A 20,480-nucleotide genomic window follows, 5' to 3' on the forward strand; every position below is an offset into this window, starting at 1 on the left:
AGTCAACCTAAACATTTTCTTTACGATAATATGTTCCATACACCTACACAAGTCTAAACGCGGCATTCTGATTAATATTGCATTTGTGGAATATGAGTTAAGCAGCAAAATCCACACGTTTTAGCCATCTCGGGGGCAGCCATTTTGTCACTTGCTGTTGACTGAAAATGACATCACAGTTGCTCAGGGCCCAGGTAACAACCAATCACGGCTCAGCTATTTTCTGAAGCTGCCACGATTGGTTGTTACCTGAACCTTGAGCAACTATGTCATTTTCAGTCAACCGCAAGTGACAAAATGGCCACCGTTTTTTAGACATCTCAGGGGCGGCCATTTTGTCACTTGCTGTTGGCTGAAAATGACATCACAGTTGCTCAGGGCTTAGGTGAATTTTACAACTTTCAGAAATGCATTATCAATCAGAATGCCGTGTTAAGACTAGTGGCGCTGCATAGAACATTATTGTAAAGAAAATTTGGGGTTGACTTCATCTTTAAGAAATTATTTACAAGTAAGACTAATAGACAAGACTAGACAATTGTGTCTTCCAGTTTGACAATTCAGGTCATCTTCCAGCACCTGCATGATCCTGTTCTCTGTTTCTGCAGTACAATCGTGTTCAAATAACCCTTTGATAATCCATTGTCACTGCTACATTTGGGTGTGGCTTCTTCTGCAAATTTAATCTTGGGGATGAAGTGAGATTGTGACCCAAAGCAAGCACATCAAGTTTGTTTACGTTGACAAGGGCAGCACTTTTGACACTGAATGATGTACAGTTTATGCAGAGTGACACTCATAGGCTTACGCCTTAATTCTTTTAGGCACGGATACTGAGAATGAACCTCATACTGAATTAGGAGACGTTGCACGTCTAGCAATTAAGGTGAAAAAAAAAATGAGCATCTGCAGATACAATAGAATTCATATTGAGACTCAAGGAGGTGACTAGAGTTTGGGGATTGTAGTATTTTTTTTCTCCACTGAAAAATCCATTTCAACATTGGTATATTGTTTCGAGGTAGGTCATAAATCATGCTCACAGACACGCAACTTTTAACTCAGCTACAATATGAACACATGGAGTCATTCAACTTTCAGATGAATAATGAAGGAATCTGTCTTGAGTCAAGCTCTTTGGGAAAATTCTTCACAGTGAACATCCGAGTGAAGCAGCGAAACGAAGAAATTTCATAAATAAGACCGTGCCTTTTGCTTTTGACTCCCCCCCACCCCCTCCTGAAAAAATATTCATGGGAATAAACACATTGGCATTCAGGGTACAGTGTTTGGTCCATCTGACTGCACCATTTCACACAGTACATATCTCATGATCATAAGAACTTGGCTAAGGCGCATTCAAATTTACTAACTGGAACTAGTGTGTGGTGTGAATGTGCATAAGGCATACTTATGAGAAAGGGAGGGAGGGAGGGAGAGAGGGGACCTTATGCATCCTTCTTCCACTGTCTCCCTACAACCATTCATTCTGTGGATCAATAAAAACCGCTGAGCTCCATTAAAATGCAATTGCGCATTTTGGGCCAAAGGGCTGACTGGCTTTCCACCTGATTACAAGTTGTCTGAAATAAAACAGAACAACGAAGGTGAGCAGAACCGGTCCGGCTCATAAATAAATAAATAAATAGATAAGACATATTGATAGTCAGCCCGAGCAGTGTTGTCACGGTTACCATGAAAAAGTAACTTACGTGACTGATTATTTCATTTAAAAAGTAGAGTTAGTGAGTAAAAGTAAGTTAGATTACTGTTTACTGTTAAAAATACTGACGAGGGTTCACTGGAGGACTTCAAGAAAACATTGTAGGGGTCAGGTCACAGGTGAATGTCAACAGAAGTCACTCATTTGTGGGGCCAGAGGGTGGTACAATCATGATAACAAATAATAATAATATAACGACATTATTTCAACACACCGCTGACTGTGGATTTTAAAGTTAAATTGATGTCGGTTTTCCAGAGCACATGGGCTTGACTGCAAGTGCCATTGACTCACTGACAATAAAGTCTGCCATTTCATCATCATGACCAGTCAGAAGCAGTGATGACAAAAGACTTAAATTGGTGGCAATGAACAACCACAGAGGCGTGATAGAGAGGTGGAAACTAGGCCAATATTTTGCATATTCATGTCTCACAATCAGAATTGTTTGTTGGCTCCGCAGGTTTACGTTTTTTGCAGGTCAAGCATGTTTTAAAGGTATGCTTGAACTTTTGCAAAACAACGCAACATTGTTGATGGTGTCAGGAGACACAGTAGGTTAAAAAGTCAAGTTTCAAGTAATAACTGGAAATAAATAGGGTGTTTGGGGATGCAGCGGAGGAAGAAGGGGTGAGGTGAACTCTTAGTTCACCTTGAGATTTTGTTGTTCAAACATTTTCATGGCAGTCATTTTAATATGATAAAACAGTAAATAGTATGGTGATCACAAATCACAAATGTGAAACGTGACGCAACCAAATTAGTGAAACAAACATCTGGATCACAGAAAAAATGTGGGGTCAAGCCTGAAGGCTTGCTTCCGTTTGAACAGCCCTAAAAATTGTTACGCTTACTCAGAGTAATAATCTAATATTGTCTTCTAATCCGGCAAATCAGATATTATAATGCGCTTATATCTGACCCATCTAATTAAGCATATAAAACACACTGCTGCATTGCAATAGATTATATTTTTATGACACGAAATCAGAGATGCATAAAGCAGATTTAAAACATGTTAGATTTTTTATTTGGTCCGTATATTAAGTCTGGCAACCAATTCAGGGTGTCCCCCGCCTACTGCCCGAAGACAGCTGGGATAGGCTCCGGCACGCCCTCGACCCTTGTGAGGATAAGCGGTATGGATAATGGATGGATAGATATTAAGTCTGTCAAAAATGTAGCGTAGTTCACTAGAGATTGGCACCGTAACAACACCTGCTTGAATTTAGGAGTTAGTGACTTCTTTGTCACAGAATGGGCTTCCTAACGTAGTCAACAGATTCATTTGTGAATAACAATGTGTAGTGATGACTACTTTAAGAATGTTTGACACGGTTAAATAAATTAAGGGTCCACCCTAAACCTGGTGTATTGTAATCTGTATTGTATTGCAGTGTAGTCTGTAATAATTGTTACAGTTTCCAATTGAACAGCTGTACAATTGGTCTGATTTTGACATCGCAATGCGTATCTTATCAAAAAGGTTGAATATTTTCTTAGCAGCATAATCGACTATTTGCCATTTTAACAACAACAACAACAAAGTTTCTTCTTACTATTTTACTGTGGTAAGTTTATAAATTTACTAATGAGCATAAGCACCCTGGAAAATAGATTAAAGTTCATATTCTTAATTTGCTCTGGTCATAGAATTGCAAAACAAGCGAATAATTTAAGAATTTGCACACAACCGTTCTGTATGTATTATCACGGTGAACCACTGTTTATCGTGGGGGGGGGCTACGTTTCAGACCCAATCGCAACACTTGAAAATCTGCAATAGAAAGACCACTTTTTTTAACCACACACACTTTTTAAACACCTTGTCAACATATTTTAACATACAGAACAAAAAGAGTAAAACGCATAGAAAACACTCGTAGTCTGTGTACATAAATGTGCCTTTGAGAGGCGGGGCCTGGCATGTGTGCCTGGCTGAGATCTGAGGCCGACAGTAGCCTCTGCATGAGTGTTGGTCCTGTGGCTCTCCTTTCCCACATAAAAAGGCACGAGTCAAACCCATAATAAACAACAGGGTGGCAATCTAGAAAACTTTATACACACCTTCTCCAGGCAGAGAGATTTCTCTGATTTGTTCTCCACAGCGTGCAGATTAACAGCTGAGTCCTTCAACGTACCCAACTCCACGTTTTTACCATCTGGGTTGCACTCAGTCCCATCAAAGCCCTTGTTGTCGTGACCTGTTGTCAATTCCCAAGTAATCCGCGTGCGGGTAGGTGCGGTTCCGTTCATCTCTTTGCCAAAGGAATTTTTCTCCAGAGACTTCTTGGCGCTTCTGGAGAGCCTCTCAGAGAGCTTCCTCGCCCACTGCGTAAAAGTGATGTCCAGCGAACCTCTCCTCTGATCTGCGTAAAGTCGGACGTTGCCAGTGTACCACAAAACCCACCACACTAAACTGAGGAAAATGACGAGCGAGCCCGTGTAGATGAGAAAATCTCCGTAACAGCGGCCGTCCACGTTGAGATTGCCAAAAATCCCCACCAGAAGTACAACCAGACCTGCAGCATCGAAAACGATGGCGAGGACGAACACCGGCGCGCAGTTGCCCACGCAGGTGGCGGCCATAGCGGCGGAGGGCCAGATGCGGGCCCGTGTAACGGCACTCAACTCTTCAATCTGTTTTCCAGGAGGCACTTGTCGCTGATTTCACACCTGCTCTGTGTTCCGTTCACCTGCGAGGAAGCCCCGCCTTATTTGTTACGTCACTGTAAGCAGCACGCTTCGAGGTCCTTTGGATGTGCTGCGTTCAAGGACATGGTGTGAACGAAAACATCCAAGAATGGGCAAATATAGGACTGTAAACTCGGTGTATGTAACAGTGCAGGAATACAACAGGTAATTTGACAGCACCCAGTATAACGTAGGCCTACTGTATCTCTCGTTTAAAAAATAATAGTGACGGAACAAAACCACCCTAATAATGCATTGTTTTGATACACTGTCAGTGAGTAGTACAATTGACAATATGTTTACTATTATGGTATTAGTTTGTAGTGGTGCAGAACTTCAAAATTGCACTGACTGCATTAGATGGATTTTCAATATTTTGTATTCATCAACACAAGTGGAGCCAAACACCGTACCGTATTACAAACCTTTCATCACAATGAAAAAAATATTGTTGAATTCAGTGGTGGGTAAGGTTATTATAGCTAACAAAAACTAAGGAAATAACTCAGTGAAAAATTGTTATTTTAATTGAATAAAATAAAAACACGACTGCTTAAAAAAGGTATCCGAAATGACTTTTTACATTTGTAAAACTAACCAAAAATGAACTATAATTAAGGTGAAAATGTGCTTTGTTTTGGTCTCTGTCAATTAATTTTATACATGACCTTTTGTGGTTTATTTTAATGGTATTTATTTTGGTATTACAGTGGAGATGTACAGAAGAAAGAAGGTCAAACAGTCCTTTGGTATTTGTAGTTCAATTTATATTATTACACGTTACTTAGCGACCTTTTTTTAAATTGTGTATCTTTATCTTGCACTCCACAAAGCAAACAGATTCAGAGAATCAAGATATTCCCCATCCATGGCCGTATTTGAGTTGTTTTATGTTGTCCGTGAATGTGTTGTCTTGCTCTAGGCAAAACCCAACAGCTTCAGGCTTACAAACAAGTAAAGTGCATTTTGAAATTTGTTATCATGATCTAATTTAGCATTTTTTGCTAGACATTTCCCACTGTTAGCAAACCTATAGGAACACCATGTTTTGATAGCACAAAAAGTTGAGCCGGTTCTTTGTGAGGTCTTAAACATTCAACTTATTTTTTCTTCTTCTCAGTGTAGACGTTCAACTGGGAGGAGGCCCTGGAGATTTTTTTTTGCTAAGGAACTTTCCTTTGATGACTCAGACGTCCTTTAAGAAAGGGTTGTCTGAATTCAAAAAATGCTTAAGAAAAGTGCCTTGACACAACCTTTAACTCAACTTTCGTAAATCTTACTCCAAGTAGATAGGCAGCAATACTTGCCATCCCACGATGACGCTAAGGAGTCGAATTAATTTCAAACAGTGTTGTCTTTTCCAGTGTTCGAAAAGAAGCACGTTTTCACCTCGTCTTGACCCGATGACATTTTCCGCAAAGGTTAAGTAAAAGTGCAATAAATGTTCGGAGATTCAAGTTCCTGAATAGGGCCTATGTCACTCAGCTGGCCTGGAAATGCTTCTTGATCGACCTGGAAGAGCCGGACCAAGTGGCTGGGGAGATGGAAGTCTTGGCTCAGTTTTGACCTGACACTGTCAGATATTTCAATTGGAGTTTATTATTGTTATTGTAGTAGTGTAAAATGTGTCAAACTGAGAGCTGTTCCTTAATAGTTTGATGTACAGTAACTCTCAATATGATACTTTTTAAGGTCGATTTTTCTATACATATTGTACAAGAGATATTTCTGTCGTGGCTGTATGTTGTTGTCAGAATGAAAAAGAAAGCCCTATTCATTTAAAATCAAAACCTCAGTCAGACCAGTCAGAAGATATAAAAGCGAGTAAGTCATCTTCACAGTGATATTTCAAGTCCAATTTATGAACCATAAATGGCCCAGCGAATTGCTCTCCATAAATATCCCTAAGTGGCCTTTTGCTTGCGCAGTTTTTTGTTATTCAGCTACTCAATCCCCACCCCAATGTTACACTCAAAACACCCACAGTTAGTGTAAGTATCGAGTGTCCAGAAACTGGGACGTGTCAACCAAGGTAGAAAACAATGCCTTGATTGACCTGTTTTTCAAGAAAAAAAAGTAACTACTTACTACTGTGAGTGCTGATATACCTTCTGCAAGCAATATTTGTTCTCTTGCTGCGCCAATAGTTCTGTTGCACGTATGTAATATAACTTCAAAGTAAATGTTACATCACTAAGATCTACTGTACCAAGGCATTGCAGATGGGCAATAATCATCAACAGATTAAAAACATCTCCACCAAGTTCGGTTAGTTTTGTTAAGGGATGATCACAGCAATAGATTTCGCAATGTGAAACAATTGCAGGCGGATTTTCAGCAGTAAAGGTGAGACAATATGTGCCTCATTCCTTGACAATATATCATACATTAAACTCTTAAATACATTTAATAAGATGGCTGATTTATGTGTATGTATGGTGAAAAAGTTAACTTCAACTCTTGAAGGCACACCACCGTTTATTTGAGACAGGAGATGTAAAACATTTAACACTATCCCACGACGAACAGTTTCACACGTATTAAGCTTTGCATTAACTGCAAGAACAGCAATTTACAGTAATTTCCAACGATGTCCTTCATGGCTTAAATTGCCTTCTGTGCTTACTGAAGGGAATTATGAACCATTAAAAAACAAAAATAAAAACAAAAACAAAAGAAGGTCTTTACTGTAACCTGCTGGGTCATAATCAATGATGCATGTTGAGATTTGAATATAACAGTTTATATATTATTTGTTGCACTCTACTGTACTTGTATATTCTCATTTGATGGCTAGAGGGCGCCAGTAGACTTTAAAACAGCAACGGGGGTTGTGTTCAGAAAACAAGAGCTGCATTTACATGACAAGGGTTCTTTATTAGAATAAGAATCAATAAACACAAAAGAAAGTGATCAAAGAGAAAAGTGTTGTATTAAGTTATATTCAGACATCCACTACAAAATAGGGCGCTCAATCATGGTAAAAAAAATAAATAAATAAAAAAATAAAGAAAAAATTACCTTTCATGGCTTAGCTAGCAAGAACAAACCATTTGATGATGGATTGCAGACACTAATGTTCTAATTCTGCAATAACAGCCTGCAGCACACACATTTTTATCTGATCGACCTTCTACAGACAGATCCAGTACACTGTGAAAAATACGATTTGCTACTTCCCATAAAGTACTGAGTAAGTTGAAAGAAACTTCTTGATGCTTGCACTGTTCAGAAACTATATGGGCCGGATTTATTAAACTCCAAAATAACAGATGCTAAATTGTATGTTTACATTAATAAATTGCAATCGCTGTTAGTGGGCGTGTTCCACGTGATCTACAAAGATTATGGCTTTAAGGGCCTGATTTTCTAAGACCCCAAATAACGGCGGTTTCTTGGCCCCGGGGCTACCGCTGGTGGGTTTCGGCTTGGGTGTTCTGGTCTCTGCATGCCATTGGGTTTGGGGGGTGTCAGGTCCTTGGGACGTCCGAGCTTTGCATTTGCTACTCAAGGGGAGAGGTTGCTGTATGATTTTAGCCTAATACATCAAGAACCAGCAAGAGCTTTATTTTATCATTAACTTTTCTGTTTTTGTTCATTCTTCTTTATTTATTTTTTTTCCTCATTTTTGTTTTTTGTTTGTTTTTAAGGTTGAGAAAGGGCAGGTATAGGTCACTACACACAAAAAAATGTATGCGGCAAGAAGTAAAAAAATAAGTAAATTATGCATGCCAAATCTTTATTGGTTTTTGCAAGTCTTGGAAGTTGGCATGAACCATGTATTAACATCCACATGAAAAAAAAGAGGGAAAAAATGGCTGGCACAAAATCGCATGTACACGAACAGATTGTGTCCACTGTTGGTGTGCAGGTAGTGCACGATTCACAAAAATTATGGATGCCATTAGCAACAGGTTTGTGGCAAGTGATGGAGATTAAAAGAGGTTTTTGCTTTAAGTAACTGTTGGTTTTCACCATGGAAAATGTGGGATAGCACCCCAAGCGCAAAAGAAAGACTGAAGTGATGGAATTTAAAAGTGTTGGTGAAAGAGAAATATATTAATGAGTTAAATTGGCAATAGCTTGGCTTTTTAAAAGTTTTGAATATTTTTTTACTCTCTAATTCCTTAAAGTGCAAGTCAACTGCCTAAAAATCTTTACAAAATGTTCTATGCAGCCTCACTAGTCTAAACACAGCATTCTGATTGATTGATTGATTGTGTTTGTGGAATATGAGTTAAGTAGTAAAATCCGCCCGTTTTTGTGCATCAGAGGGGGCAGCCATTTTGTCACTTGCTGTCGACTGAAAATGACATCACAGTTGCTCAAGTAACGACCAATCTTGGCTCAGCTACAGAAAACAGATGCGCCGTGATTTCTTGTTTCCTGAGCCCTGAGCAACTGTGATGTCATTTTCAGTCAACAGCAAGTGACAAAATGGCCGCCCCCTGAGATGGCTAAAAACGGGTGGATGTTGCTGCTTAACTCATATTCCACAAACTCAATATTAATCAGAATTCCGTGTTTAGACTAGGGCTGCATAGAGCATATAATTGTAAAGAAAGGTTTTGGGTTGTCTTCCCCTTAAAGAAAATAAAATAAAAAGAAAAAATCAGTTCCCTCCGTCCCCCACACTTTTACAGCGATTAAATAAGAAATCCCTTTTAACATCGTAGTATGTTTTTCCGAAAGGAGGCCAAGAAATGAATACAGCACAGATAAAATGAAAAGTCAAAACAACTTAAGACTTTGACCAGTCCTTCCAGAACTCCAAGAGTTCTGAGGTCATCAGCTACAGTTGTTACTGCAGCATTTTGATTGACTCTGTAAAGGATGTGGGTGCTTCAGGGTTGTTTCCAAGTGCTACAGGTTGAGTTGGTTTATATTCAGCATGCGAGGGATTTCAATAATGTATGCTGATATTATGTGACTCTTTCCTTTTCCTGCTTCTTAAGTGTGTATTTAGGTCACATTACTTCTGCCCATATTTCCTTATTATTATACCTCCAAATCGTCATTATTGAATTTCTGCTTTGGGTCACATAAAATTCCATAATAATGCAAACTTTGTATACAGTTTATTTGATATCAAGAATCACAGCATGGATCAAAAAGTTTTGCGATATTATAGAGAGACTTGGTCAAAAATGTATTTGCGGGATCATAAAGAACATGGCTGTCTCTGGGGATTGTATAAAGGCACAGAATCAATCAGAAAGGGTACAGTATGTAGCGCGGCAACACTTAATCTTTGCCAGAAAGCGGCACAATTGGAGAGTCAAGTTATCTTGAACAGCTTCCGCAAGTAAAGGAGCTGAACCTGTATACTGTAAAATAATTGAGAGCTGCAAGGTAATTGAGGACATAGATCAATAATATCTAGGGGGTTGTTCTCATTACAGCGATAGCAAGACACTTCCGAAAGTTATTGCTCAACGATGATGAATCTGAAGAAAAACGCAGCGAGGAGAGCGAGGAGGAGAAAGGGAGTAATGAGATCCAAAAATTCGACAAACGAGACCCCCTGTCTGTCTCATCACAAACTCAGATCAAACCTCTCAGTGCGGCAGGTGGTCTGGCCGCTTCACATTTCAAAAATGTCAGATCCCTGTGCTTAGAAATGGGGATCTTTCCGAGGTAGTCTGACGGCTTCCCATGCCCTGATTTCCCCAAGGATTGGCATTCTCGTCACGCATGGGCGTGTGTGAGTGTTTAAACAGTCAACCCCCACCCAAAGAGCCCATCCACCCTCTCAAACTGCACCCATCTCCCTATTACAGCCGCTTCTATCCTCCCACGCTTCATTTCAGTTCCCATTGCCTGTTAGTGATGTATAAAGGGACCAGCACAACTTCTAAAAGTGTTTAAGGAACTTGTTGGATAAGTCATTTCATTAAATGTTTACCCTGTCTTTTCCACAAGTAGAGGGGCGAGGGAGGGGGGGATTCAATGAAACTCGGATTTCAATTTTGAGATGCCACCTGGGGCAAAAACAGGAGGGCTGCAGTTCCTCTGATATAGTGTATTTCAAGAGAACACCGTTTTCTAGATCTTATCCTTGAGGCTCTGAGCATTGAGAGGAAGAATTGCTATTTGTGGCGGCCAAGTCACACTCTCACACAGACATTTATTTTCCAAGGGGTTTTTGGACCATTTACTATTCTAAAAACTTGCCCTACCTCGCATTCTATTCAATGTAAGAAAAACATTTCTATTTTGGGGTATCCCATTAGTTTCCATATATGGAAAGTAAATATTTTATATAAAAAAAAACATTTATATCATGTGCTCCATATGACTTCCATTGTTAAAAAAACCCATCCCATTTTAATATCTCAATGCATGTCTTCAACTATAGAGAGCTTTATAAGTGAAGTCAGCCCCAAGTAGAAATGCTTTTACTTTGTAAATCCAGATTAAAAACAATGCTTTTTTTCACATTCATTTTGATTAAGGTCATTTCTAAAACCAAATGCACTCGATGATCTTTTAGTAATTTCAGAAAGCAACTTTTTGTTTCTTTCATTTGCTTTTACATGTATTTTAAGCTTTTAGTTGCAAATGTGCTTAAATGTTCTCAATATATGTTCCTTTAGTAATTCTAATAAAGATATTTTTGTTCTCTTTGCTCCCTCTTCAACCCCTGCCAACATGGCCGCCACGTATGTCCATCTAATTCCTTTGATGGGAACATTGCCACTGCCAACATGGCCGCCATGCCGGCACATTTGTTAGGCTATATCTACAGTATGATCTGCAATAGCATTAAAACTTAGTGATACATGTCACAGTTGGAACCAACAATCTGTAACAAGTTACAACTACTATACAAAGGGGCTTTTGGAGTGGACTCAAAACTATGTTCTGTCCATTAAATCCGGAGTCCGTTGGTTCCAGGTCCGTTAAATCCAGGTTTCACTGTACAGTAGGCCAGTGTTACCTAGTTTAGTAATACGGTTACGTTGCGGTGACGACAATTGTTACGGAGCAGATCAGTCACATTCAAAGGCAAAATGCAACCCCAATTCATCTTATACCTTCATTACGAAGCCTACTGGTTTTCTTTGAGCAAGACTCCAGGCTTTTTTATTAAAGGGCAAGGTCTGCTCCCACGTTCTTGCTCACTAGAGGCAATGCAATGACTCTGACAGCTCAGGCGGTTGGCTGGCTAAATTCTTTCAAATTAGGTCTACATACTTTTCCTGCAGGAATTGTGGCTTCACTGGATCAATGTAAGTTTTATAAAGAACCATTCTTTTGCTAAAAAAAAAAATCAGATATTCTGATCTTGAAAGATGTGAGGACAGGACTAAAACCATGAGAGCTTTTTGAAGAGCGAGACCCCAAATTAAAATTGTGGACCGTTATTATTACTTTTTTTTTTTAAATCATGTGGTTCATCTTATTAATAGTGTTTGGGAATTCCCAATTGGTTTCATTATGTCATACTGGCATGTCATATGTTTCTAGTTAATGTCATTTTAAAAGTATTAATTATACTATACAATTGTCTAATGAGATAATCTGAATTGTAATGTGATACGTCTGCATTAATACTGTCACTACTATAACTGTGGAAGCATGACTTGACACTTTAAAATGTAATTTACTTCAGCTCATTATATTATACAAAGAGTGTTACAACAAAACAAACATTTCACGGCTCAGACAGGCCAAGAGATTCACAATGTTTTCACGATGTGTTTTTTTTAAGAGTCACACTGGAGTGAGGAAAAAACGGGTACGCTCCTTTCATTTTATTTCATCCTCTGTGTACCGCGTTATGCTGTTTAATTACAATATTTTATGTCGCACCACGAGCAGGGACGTGCAGGGGGTGCCGTTGGGTAACGGACCACACGGCCAAAGTGCTTTTGTCAATTTATCTTTTTTTTTTTGTGAGTGTGACTTTTTACTTTTGGTAACTTTTATCACTTTAGTAGTACTCTTCTTGTTTCAATAAAGGTAAGTCACGGACATGTGCTGCGATGTTCTTGTCAGAGTGCCCACTACTGATTGCGGAAACAGCCGCTCGCCACATTGTGGTATGACAAACACAAATGCTGCCCACAACTCAACCTTGGTGGAGGTCTGCACTTTACTGAGAACTATATTTTCGTTTTGATTCTTTGCATGAGGGCTTCTCTCTTTGTTGTCTTGGGATATCTGCTCTCCAATTACAATTTTGGCGTTGAGAGTTGTCGTACGCGCTCCACTTGAACGCGGCTGAAGAATCAGGCTGGGAACGTAGTGAATGCCTATGAAAGCTCTCCCCCTCAAATGCCATTTTCTTCTATGAGTGGATATTGTCTTCACCCTGGTCATTAAAATCCGACAGTGTGTGAAGGGGAGGGATTAAATGGGGGATGGATGGAGGCACAGGGGAAGATGGCAGAAAAGAGACTTGTGTCTTATGGCCAAACTGTCCTCTGCAAGGTCGTCACAGTGATTGGCTTGTTTGTGAGGAGAACAGGATTGTAGGAGATGAGAATTTGGTTCATAACAAATGTTCATATCGGTATCATTTTCTTTGCAGCTCCCAAAGAATAATGACTGGAACATCAACAGAACCCTATGAGTGGACAGGGGAGTTATTTTATTGTTTGGGTCTTATTTTTATTTTTTTGTATACACACACACACACGGGCGGCACGGTGGGGGACTGGTTAGCACGTCCGCCTCACAGTTCAGAGGTTGTGGGTTCGATCCCGGCTCCGGCCTCCCTGTGTGGAGTTTGCATGTTCTCCCCGTGCTTGAGTGGGTTTTCTCCGGGTACTCCGGTTTCCTCCCACATTCCAAAAACATGCTTGGTAGGTTAATTGGACTCTCTAAATTGCCCCTGGGTGTGATTGTGAGTGCGGATGTTTGTTTGTCTCTGTGTGCCCTGCGATTGGCTGGCAACCAATTCAGGGTGTCCCCCGCCTACTGCCCGAAGACTGCTGGGATAGGCTCCAGCACTCCCCGCTACCCTTGTGAGGACAAGCGGTATAGATAATGGATGGATGGACACACACACACACACACGCAGATCCTATGTTTGTGTCTATGTGCATTCAAACTCAATGGAGTGTGAGCTGGTTGTCACTCCCACTCTCAAAATTGTATTATTTATTTATTAGTATGAAAGTAGGTCTGACATGACAGGAGGAAAAAGGAGCAGGACAATTACTTGGAGCCAACAGCTCAACAAGAACCATTTTTCAATTCCCATCAATAGCGGTAAGATAATGGAAACAAGTGAGAGCAGAATCAAACTCAACTATACTGCTTGGTGGAAAATAAACTAAAAACCAAAGTGTTATGGTACAGATTATTGTTGTCATCAAGTCACCCAAGTTTGTGGCTAAGCCTGTATTAATCAGACAACTGGGAAATCAAATGATGACACGGCACCAACAGCAACTTGGGGTTAGTTTCTTCCATGAGGATACCTCAACAGGCCTGGGGGGAAACTGGCAACCAAAGGCAATCAAAACTCTCAAACATATCCTTTGAGTCTGACTCCAAGTAAGCAATTTAATGAAGATGATGTCGCAGTTTTCTATTTTTTTTTTTGGACGAAATATCTTGCTGCCATAAGATAACAGGCGCTTACCTCTGCCAAGTGTGAAACTCTCGTGAATGTAGTTTTCAATCTTACTCCCAAAAAAATGGATAGTATATTTCCACAAAACTAGCTATGGTTTATCGCCCTATTCTGGTCACATGGAGAGTATCCAGCGGAGAATAATTGATTTCACGAAATTGATGAGACATGGCTGTCTTGACAATTTAGTTCCAAAGTGACATGCTCTGAGGTTTTCTGTAAGGCACTCATTTGAAAAATGAAATGGCTCTTTACATATAGGACAATGACCTGATTTATTGAGCATATTTTATCAACACAATATGTCCACTTCATCAGAATATAAATCAGGCCTCTTCCAAGTCTCCACTATGCTCCCTTTGCCTCACCGCTATTCATTTGCGTTCCCCATTAGTAATCCAATTGAGCACACGGGCTCCTGCCATTGACGTAGATGATCATTTCTTAATCACATTAAGCCTTTCAACTCAACCTATTGTTTGTTTGAAATTGTCCGGAAAGATGGTCTTGGAGGACAAAGGAATGACACTTTGGCTAAAATCTGATGAAGGGGAAATCAACAGTGAACTGGGTTACTCTCTGCCTAAGCATCCAATTGTGACAGGCATTTCTCATCAATTTCCTGCAAATTATACATGGAATGGGCAGTAACTGGCAATGCTCACTCATCGACTTTTCTCGGAGATGCACAATCAGGTTGGAATGGGTAGAGGCCCTAAACTCTAGGGAGGATTGCATTTAGGATTTTACAAGACTGTAAGTCAATCTATTAGAACCTCCCTGTGGTTGTGACAGAGGGATTCCCCTCCCCATAAAAGTTGACAGATAACCAAGCAGAGTGAACCTCTCTACCAAGTGAGATAAAAATCTGTGAAGTGGTAACTGCAGCTGAAGATAAGGAAGGATCTCATTTGTTACCCCCTTCTTTCTCACAAAGCTGCCAGAGGCATCTATTTCCCCCCTCCATTCTTCTATTAGTCGTGATTTTTCGCTTTCTTACACCACACCGAGAGAGCAGTTTTACACTCAATACCAGAATCACTTGTAACAACGTCAAAGCTTTACTGGTCAAATAATTACAAAAACTACCTTATTAAATGGTCACTAAGCAATTCGCCATCCAGGTACCAAAATGTGAAGGCAGAAATTTTATAAGAGAAAGCAGCATGCTGTAAAATATACCTTTTTCTTCAGGTTTTGACTCATTTCGCTGAAGTTGTGTAACTGCACGAATCATTGGGGCTAATTTGGAGTAGTGGAGCACAAAAAATGCAAAAATATAGAAACATTTAATTAATATTAACATTTCTAAACACATAATTCTTGGGTTTGAATGAAATACAGAAGATGACTAATAAATAACATTCTTACTGAGCTGGCCTAACCACATTACATCTTTTTTTCTGCTCAGACCGATGAGTGCATTTTTGGATGTATTATCTCACTCCTGTTTAAATGTTATTTCACCTATGCCCTTTGAAAGTATATTTTGCAATACAAAAGTCACACAGTCTCACAATACTGTCTCAATAAATGGTTCCTCACTTAAAGCAGGTCTAAAGCAAGGGTTTAGCCATTCTGAAGCTTAGAGCTACTTCTGTGGCACTAAAATGTGAAGGGCAACCAGTTTGTAAAGTTGCGTGTCATCTGCATAAGTATGATAAGAGATGTTGTGATGCTCCATAATCCGAAAAAGGGGCAGCATTTACTGTATATATTAAATACAAGTGGTCCAAGAATGGACCCTTGTGGAAACCCGCATGTGATCTTTGGTCAAGGTCATTCATTGAATCAGAAAGCAAACACAGCAACACTAACATTCTTATTTAAAAGCTTCCATTAACTAAAATGACAACACACCTGGTTGAAGTGGTACAAGATCTCAAGTGGCACAGTTTGAATATGCGCAATGGCTTTGTAAAGAGACAAGGTAAAAAACAGTGTCCAGGTTTTAGGATAGTCATCTCTCCCTCAGTCATTTCTGCAAAAGACACTGTGACAAGACAAAACGCTTACTACACTTCCTCTTCTTTTATTGACTTTGTTTTTTTTTACTCACCTTGAAATTAAGGCCTTTCATAACCTTCTGAAACTATTTCAGGAGCGCACAGCCGCCTCGGAGTCTGAAGCACTGTTTGTAAGGTGCTCACAATTTTGATGGGATTTTGCCGAATTTAGTTTCTGACCCCAGAACAAAACGAGTTTTATTAGATTAATGACTTACAGTAGCTGTTTTGGGAGTGCATTTATGAAACCCTCTCATCAAAAGCACTGTTGCTAGTTTTACTTCAATTCTCAGTAGCGTGTTTGTGGGAGCACCGTTTTCAACATCAAAGAGCTATTCAGAAGCAAAGCTTCTTTCGTGATTACATAGTGATAGTCTGGTAGCGTTGACAGAAGCTACATTTCCCCAGGCAGTTCTAAACCTTAAATGCATCTCTTCCATTTGACGTCGCTGGTGCCTGGCCTAGACAGTGCCAGAGGTGTCTACATCTCCTCAATCCCCATGGGCCATATCTTAAGAAATTCATGCTCGTTATCGCGTCTCACAGAGCTTATACAGTACTTTATGTTTACTGTGCAACCCCACAAAAAGCTCCTGTTACCTTCCCAGATGTTCAAGCACAATTTTAAGGACACAATCAGGTAGCCTACATCCCGAAGTTAACACAACAGTCGCGAGCTAAGCTTGTCATTGCAACTCAGTCAATACGCAAATATCAACAAGACAGCATTAGTCAGCAACATGTTTTTGGCAACAATAGAATAAAACTATACTATTTGTGCAGGTTATTTTCATAGACAGATAGAGAGCTAGATAGCTAGATTAATAGATATAGATTATTCCTCGTGTGAGAGAAGTTACTTTCTGTACAAACCCAAAGGTTTGGTCTATTTAAATAATCAGTTTGGTATTTGATTTAATTTAATAGAGGCGACAAATCACCACTTCTGCAACTATAATACATAACACTGGTCAACGGCAAATTTTAATCAGAGATGATTTTTATGTGTCTAGCACAACCATTTTTTTGTGTTTTGAATAAAATATAATTTCATTTGTTATTAAGTTTGACCTATAAAATCTTGCACAATACAAATTTTATTATGGGTTGGAATTTATGGTTTCAGAAAAATATTATTATTAAAACCTGATGTGCTAGAGAAAAATGAGGGCATATCCAGAATCAATGCAAAAATTACCCAGAAAGGTTTACTTGCCTCTCTGATTAAAAACAAAAATGCAAACATTTGTTGACCAGTGTTATTTTTTGAGTACTCGCTGTTCAGTTATGTTAACACAGTGCACTGCATTAATCTAAGACACTGATATTGCAGAGGTAGTAAGAATCTTAATAATACATGGATTTAAGAATTAAGTGTTCATTTACTACCCAATAGTTCATCAATTCATTTTCTATTCCAGATGGTGAGGTGGAGCCTATCCCAGTGGACTTTGGGCAAAAAGCAAACACTTGGACCGCTCACCAATCATTCTCAGGGCACACACAGTATAGACACCCACTCACTTTAACACTATCACACAATCTTGTAGGCTACCCAACTGAAGTCGCTATTGTCATTTTATTGTTGCTTAACTAGCTACATGGGTAGCTTTAGTGTAGTTAAGTTACATTTAATTAAAAGAATAGCATGTCGCTTAGCTCACTACAATTTCCAAGTAGCTTTGGTATTACCAAACCAAATGGGCTACTTCAGCTGTTGTTGGCATTTTACGGCCAATACATGGACAGCTCTTGTGTCTTTTTTTTTGTTGCTACTTTGCCATGCCCATAGGCACCAATAACCCCCAGACATGTTTTCTTGGCTCATACCCCACCTTCTCTTCGACTCTCTCCAACACAAGCTGTATCATTATCTTCACAAGCCACAAAAATGCAATTTTGCCTCCTGCCTTCTGTCATTCTGTTACATCAGACATCACCACTTCAACCGAATGCATAAAAGCAAAAAAAAAAACAACAACAAAAAAAGAAAAAAAACCCCTCAACCTCTATGTAGCTTAGACTTCCTCTGACTGACCAACTTAAGACAGGTGAATTGGGCTTATATCAAAATATTGCGTACAAAAATATAGACCGTACAGTATTGATTTGTGAACCAAAGCCTTTACAGTAAACACATAGTTAGCTAAAGACAGTTTTTTTTTACCTTTTTTCCTGGCTGTACTCCCAGAAAACTATTGATTTTAGATGCTCTGTCTACTGCTGGGGTTTTTGTGGCGCTCGTGTGCATCTATTTTGCTCTCTGGGGATCAGATACGACAAGAGAGAGAAAGAGCTTAACACGTGGTCGTCTGGGTGACAGTGCACTGTGGGTTTGAAGACTTTTGACTCTTATATTTAGCAATTGCAACACTTCCCACTTACTCACCTGTTCAGGTTGACTACAAAAAACACTAGATGGCAATGTTTATTTCTAGCAGGGAGCGTCTCATGGACATAAAGCTCTAAAATTCAGATATTGATGTTTCAGAGCAATAAAGCCCCCACACCCCATTAAATAAAAGCAAAGCAAATTTCTTCTTTGAAATTCTGCATGGTAACATTTGGGCATGATTGTATCTTATATAGATAGTTTTTTTTCCCGCCCAGTGGACACACATTTTCAGACAATTGTCTTTTATTTCGAAGAAAATACATTTATCTGCCATGCCCATTACAAACCCAGCCGACTTTAATGGTCTACAACAATGTTGGTGAATCAGACCAGAACTATTTTCTAATGTGTTAGTGCTAGTAAGAAATTACACATTTGTCTGCAAAATATGAACAGACTTCATCAAGGATGTTAATTTCAATTTGGGAAGCCTTCTGTAACTTTTGACGACCATATATTAATTATGGTAAATATATTTACCATATATTTGTCAAATCCATTCCCTTCATCTTAATGTGAAAAATTACTCCTTACAACAGTAACAGAAGCATATCACCGACAGTGGGAGCCTCTACCAAAGGTTGATCACATTTATTTCAGTTTTATAGTCAAAATGAACAATGGATGAATATGTTCTAGGATCACACTGCCAACATCATAAAACATATGTCAATGTTTAAGAAACATTTCCTTTTGCGGTTTATTCCGCATAAAGACTAAATGCAGTTAACTTCCCAGCATGTGCAATTGTGTTATTCTTCTGGGAATATCTATTTAGTTGCTCACTGAGCTCAATATTCAATTGCATGACTTAATTTGACTTAATTTGAAATGACTCTTAGTGTACTATTATTCCAGCACTTCGGCCTTCCTAGCTGGTCTTTTTATGGGAAAAAAAAATTTCTTGTGGCTGTGTTTATTATGTTAAATACCCACACTGTTTCATAACTGTGAGGCCGAGGTACAGGACAGCTCGCTGAAATAGAGTCCAACTAAATATGAACTTGGTTGATAATATTTCATTGCATGAGTGCGCAGGCACTCCAGAAACCCAACAATTTGTGTACAAGCAATTAAAAAGTTACATTTCTCTAATATGTCCCCTTTAAAGAACTACCAATCACGGCTCGGATTCAGAAAACAGGTCAGCCGTGATTGGGCGTTGTGAGCAGTTATGATGTCATTTTCAGCAGACAAAAGACAAAATGGCTGCCCCCAGACATGGCTAAAAACGAGTGGATTAACACTTATTCCACAAACGCAATATTAATCAGCATGCCGTGTTTCAATTAGTGGGCCTGCTGGGAACATATTCTTGAAAAAAAATATGTTTGAGTTGACTTCCGCTTTAAGCTTGTGCTCATGGGAAAAAATTCACGGTGCTGGGTTTTACCTGTCAGACAGATTTGAAAGATCATCCAATATCCTATTAGAAGTATAAAGCGCAACGCATGCCCCTGTATTGACTTCCATCAGTGGCTCACCGTCCTTATACTGATCAAAGTAAATGGAATGACTCGAGTGGCACGCAGTGGCCGCGCCTAATGTGATTCTGATGTGTGTGTGTTTGTGTATGACAGGTGGGTTGACACGGATCCTGGGGAGAGCTCATTACACTCTCCCTCCATCCCTGTGTGAGACAGGGACCCTTGCCTCTTTGCAATGTCCTTGACACCCCTGTCACTGCTGCCACTGAGCACACATACAGACTCTTTGAGAGATTGTACAATTAATTAATCGATAGAACAGAAAAAAAAAGTAAAATCAGTCACACTGTCCTCCTCTGGGCCGAGTTGGACATGGCACAGAGCAAATTGTGACTAAAACGTGTTATTGCTTCTAATAAATTATGTCTGTTCTTTTCTTTTGTCCGTCGCAGCATTTAGTAATTATAACATTGTACACTAAATTCCTGCGTTCATGAAAAGATCATCAAATAAGGTGAACTTCAAACTATTTAACAAACAACAACATAGGCAATGACGAATTCCACTGTGATAAAGCTAAAGAATATCAAAGGGAAATTAAGTACTTTATTTTTATTTGGGGTTTGACATGATCAGACAGGTGGTTCTC

General features: G+C 39.3%; 1 protein-coding gene across 4 annotated transcripts in view; it reads right to left on the bottom strand.

Annotated features, from left to right (window-relative positions):
* The window catches only part of LOC147129530 (transmembrane protein 238-like), a 143,471-nt gene that overhangs the window by 1,558 nt on the left and 121,433 nt on the right, over positions 1–20,480 (bottom strand). The window contains exon 1 of one of the 4 annotated variants that reach the window (XM_086016422.1): positions 3,791–4,421. The exons of the other annotated variants lie outside the window; for them this stretch is intronic. Within the exon in view, the coding sequence (XP_085872548.1) occupies positions 3,791–4,312 (522 nt within the window). The 5' untranslated portion in view covers positions 4,313–4,421. Of the gene's footprint in view, positions 1–3,790; positions 4,422–20,480 lie in introns of those variants that run through there. 4 annotated transcript variants of the gene reach the window in all.

The sequence above is a fragment of the Filicampus tigris genome, chromosome 19 (assembly GCF_054856515.1).
Source record: "Filicampus tigris isolate MCC_2025a chromosome 19, RoL_Ftig_1.0, whole genome shotgun sequence".
Taxonomy (NCBI): domain Eukaryota; kingdom Metazoa; phylum Chordata; class Actinopteri; order Syngnathiformes; family Syngnathidae; genus Filicampus; species Filicampus tigris.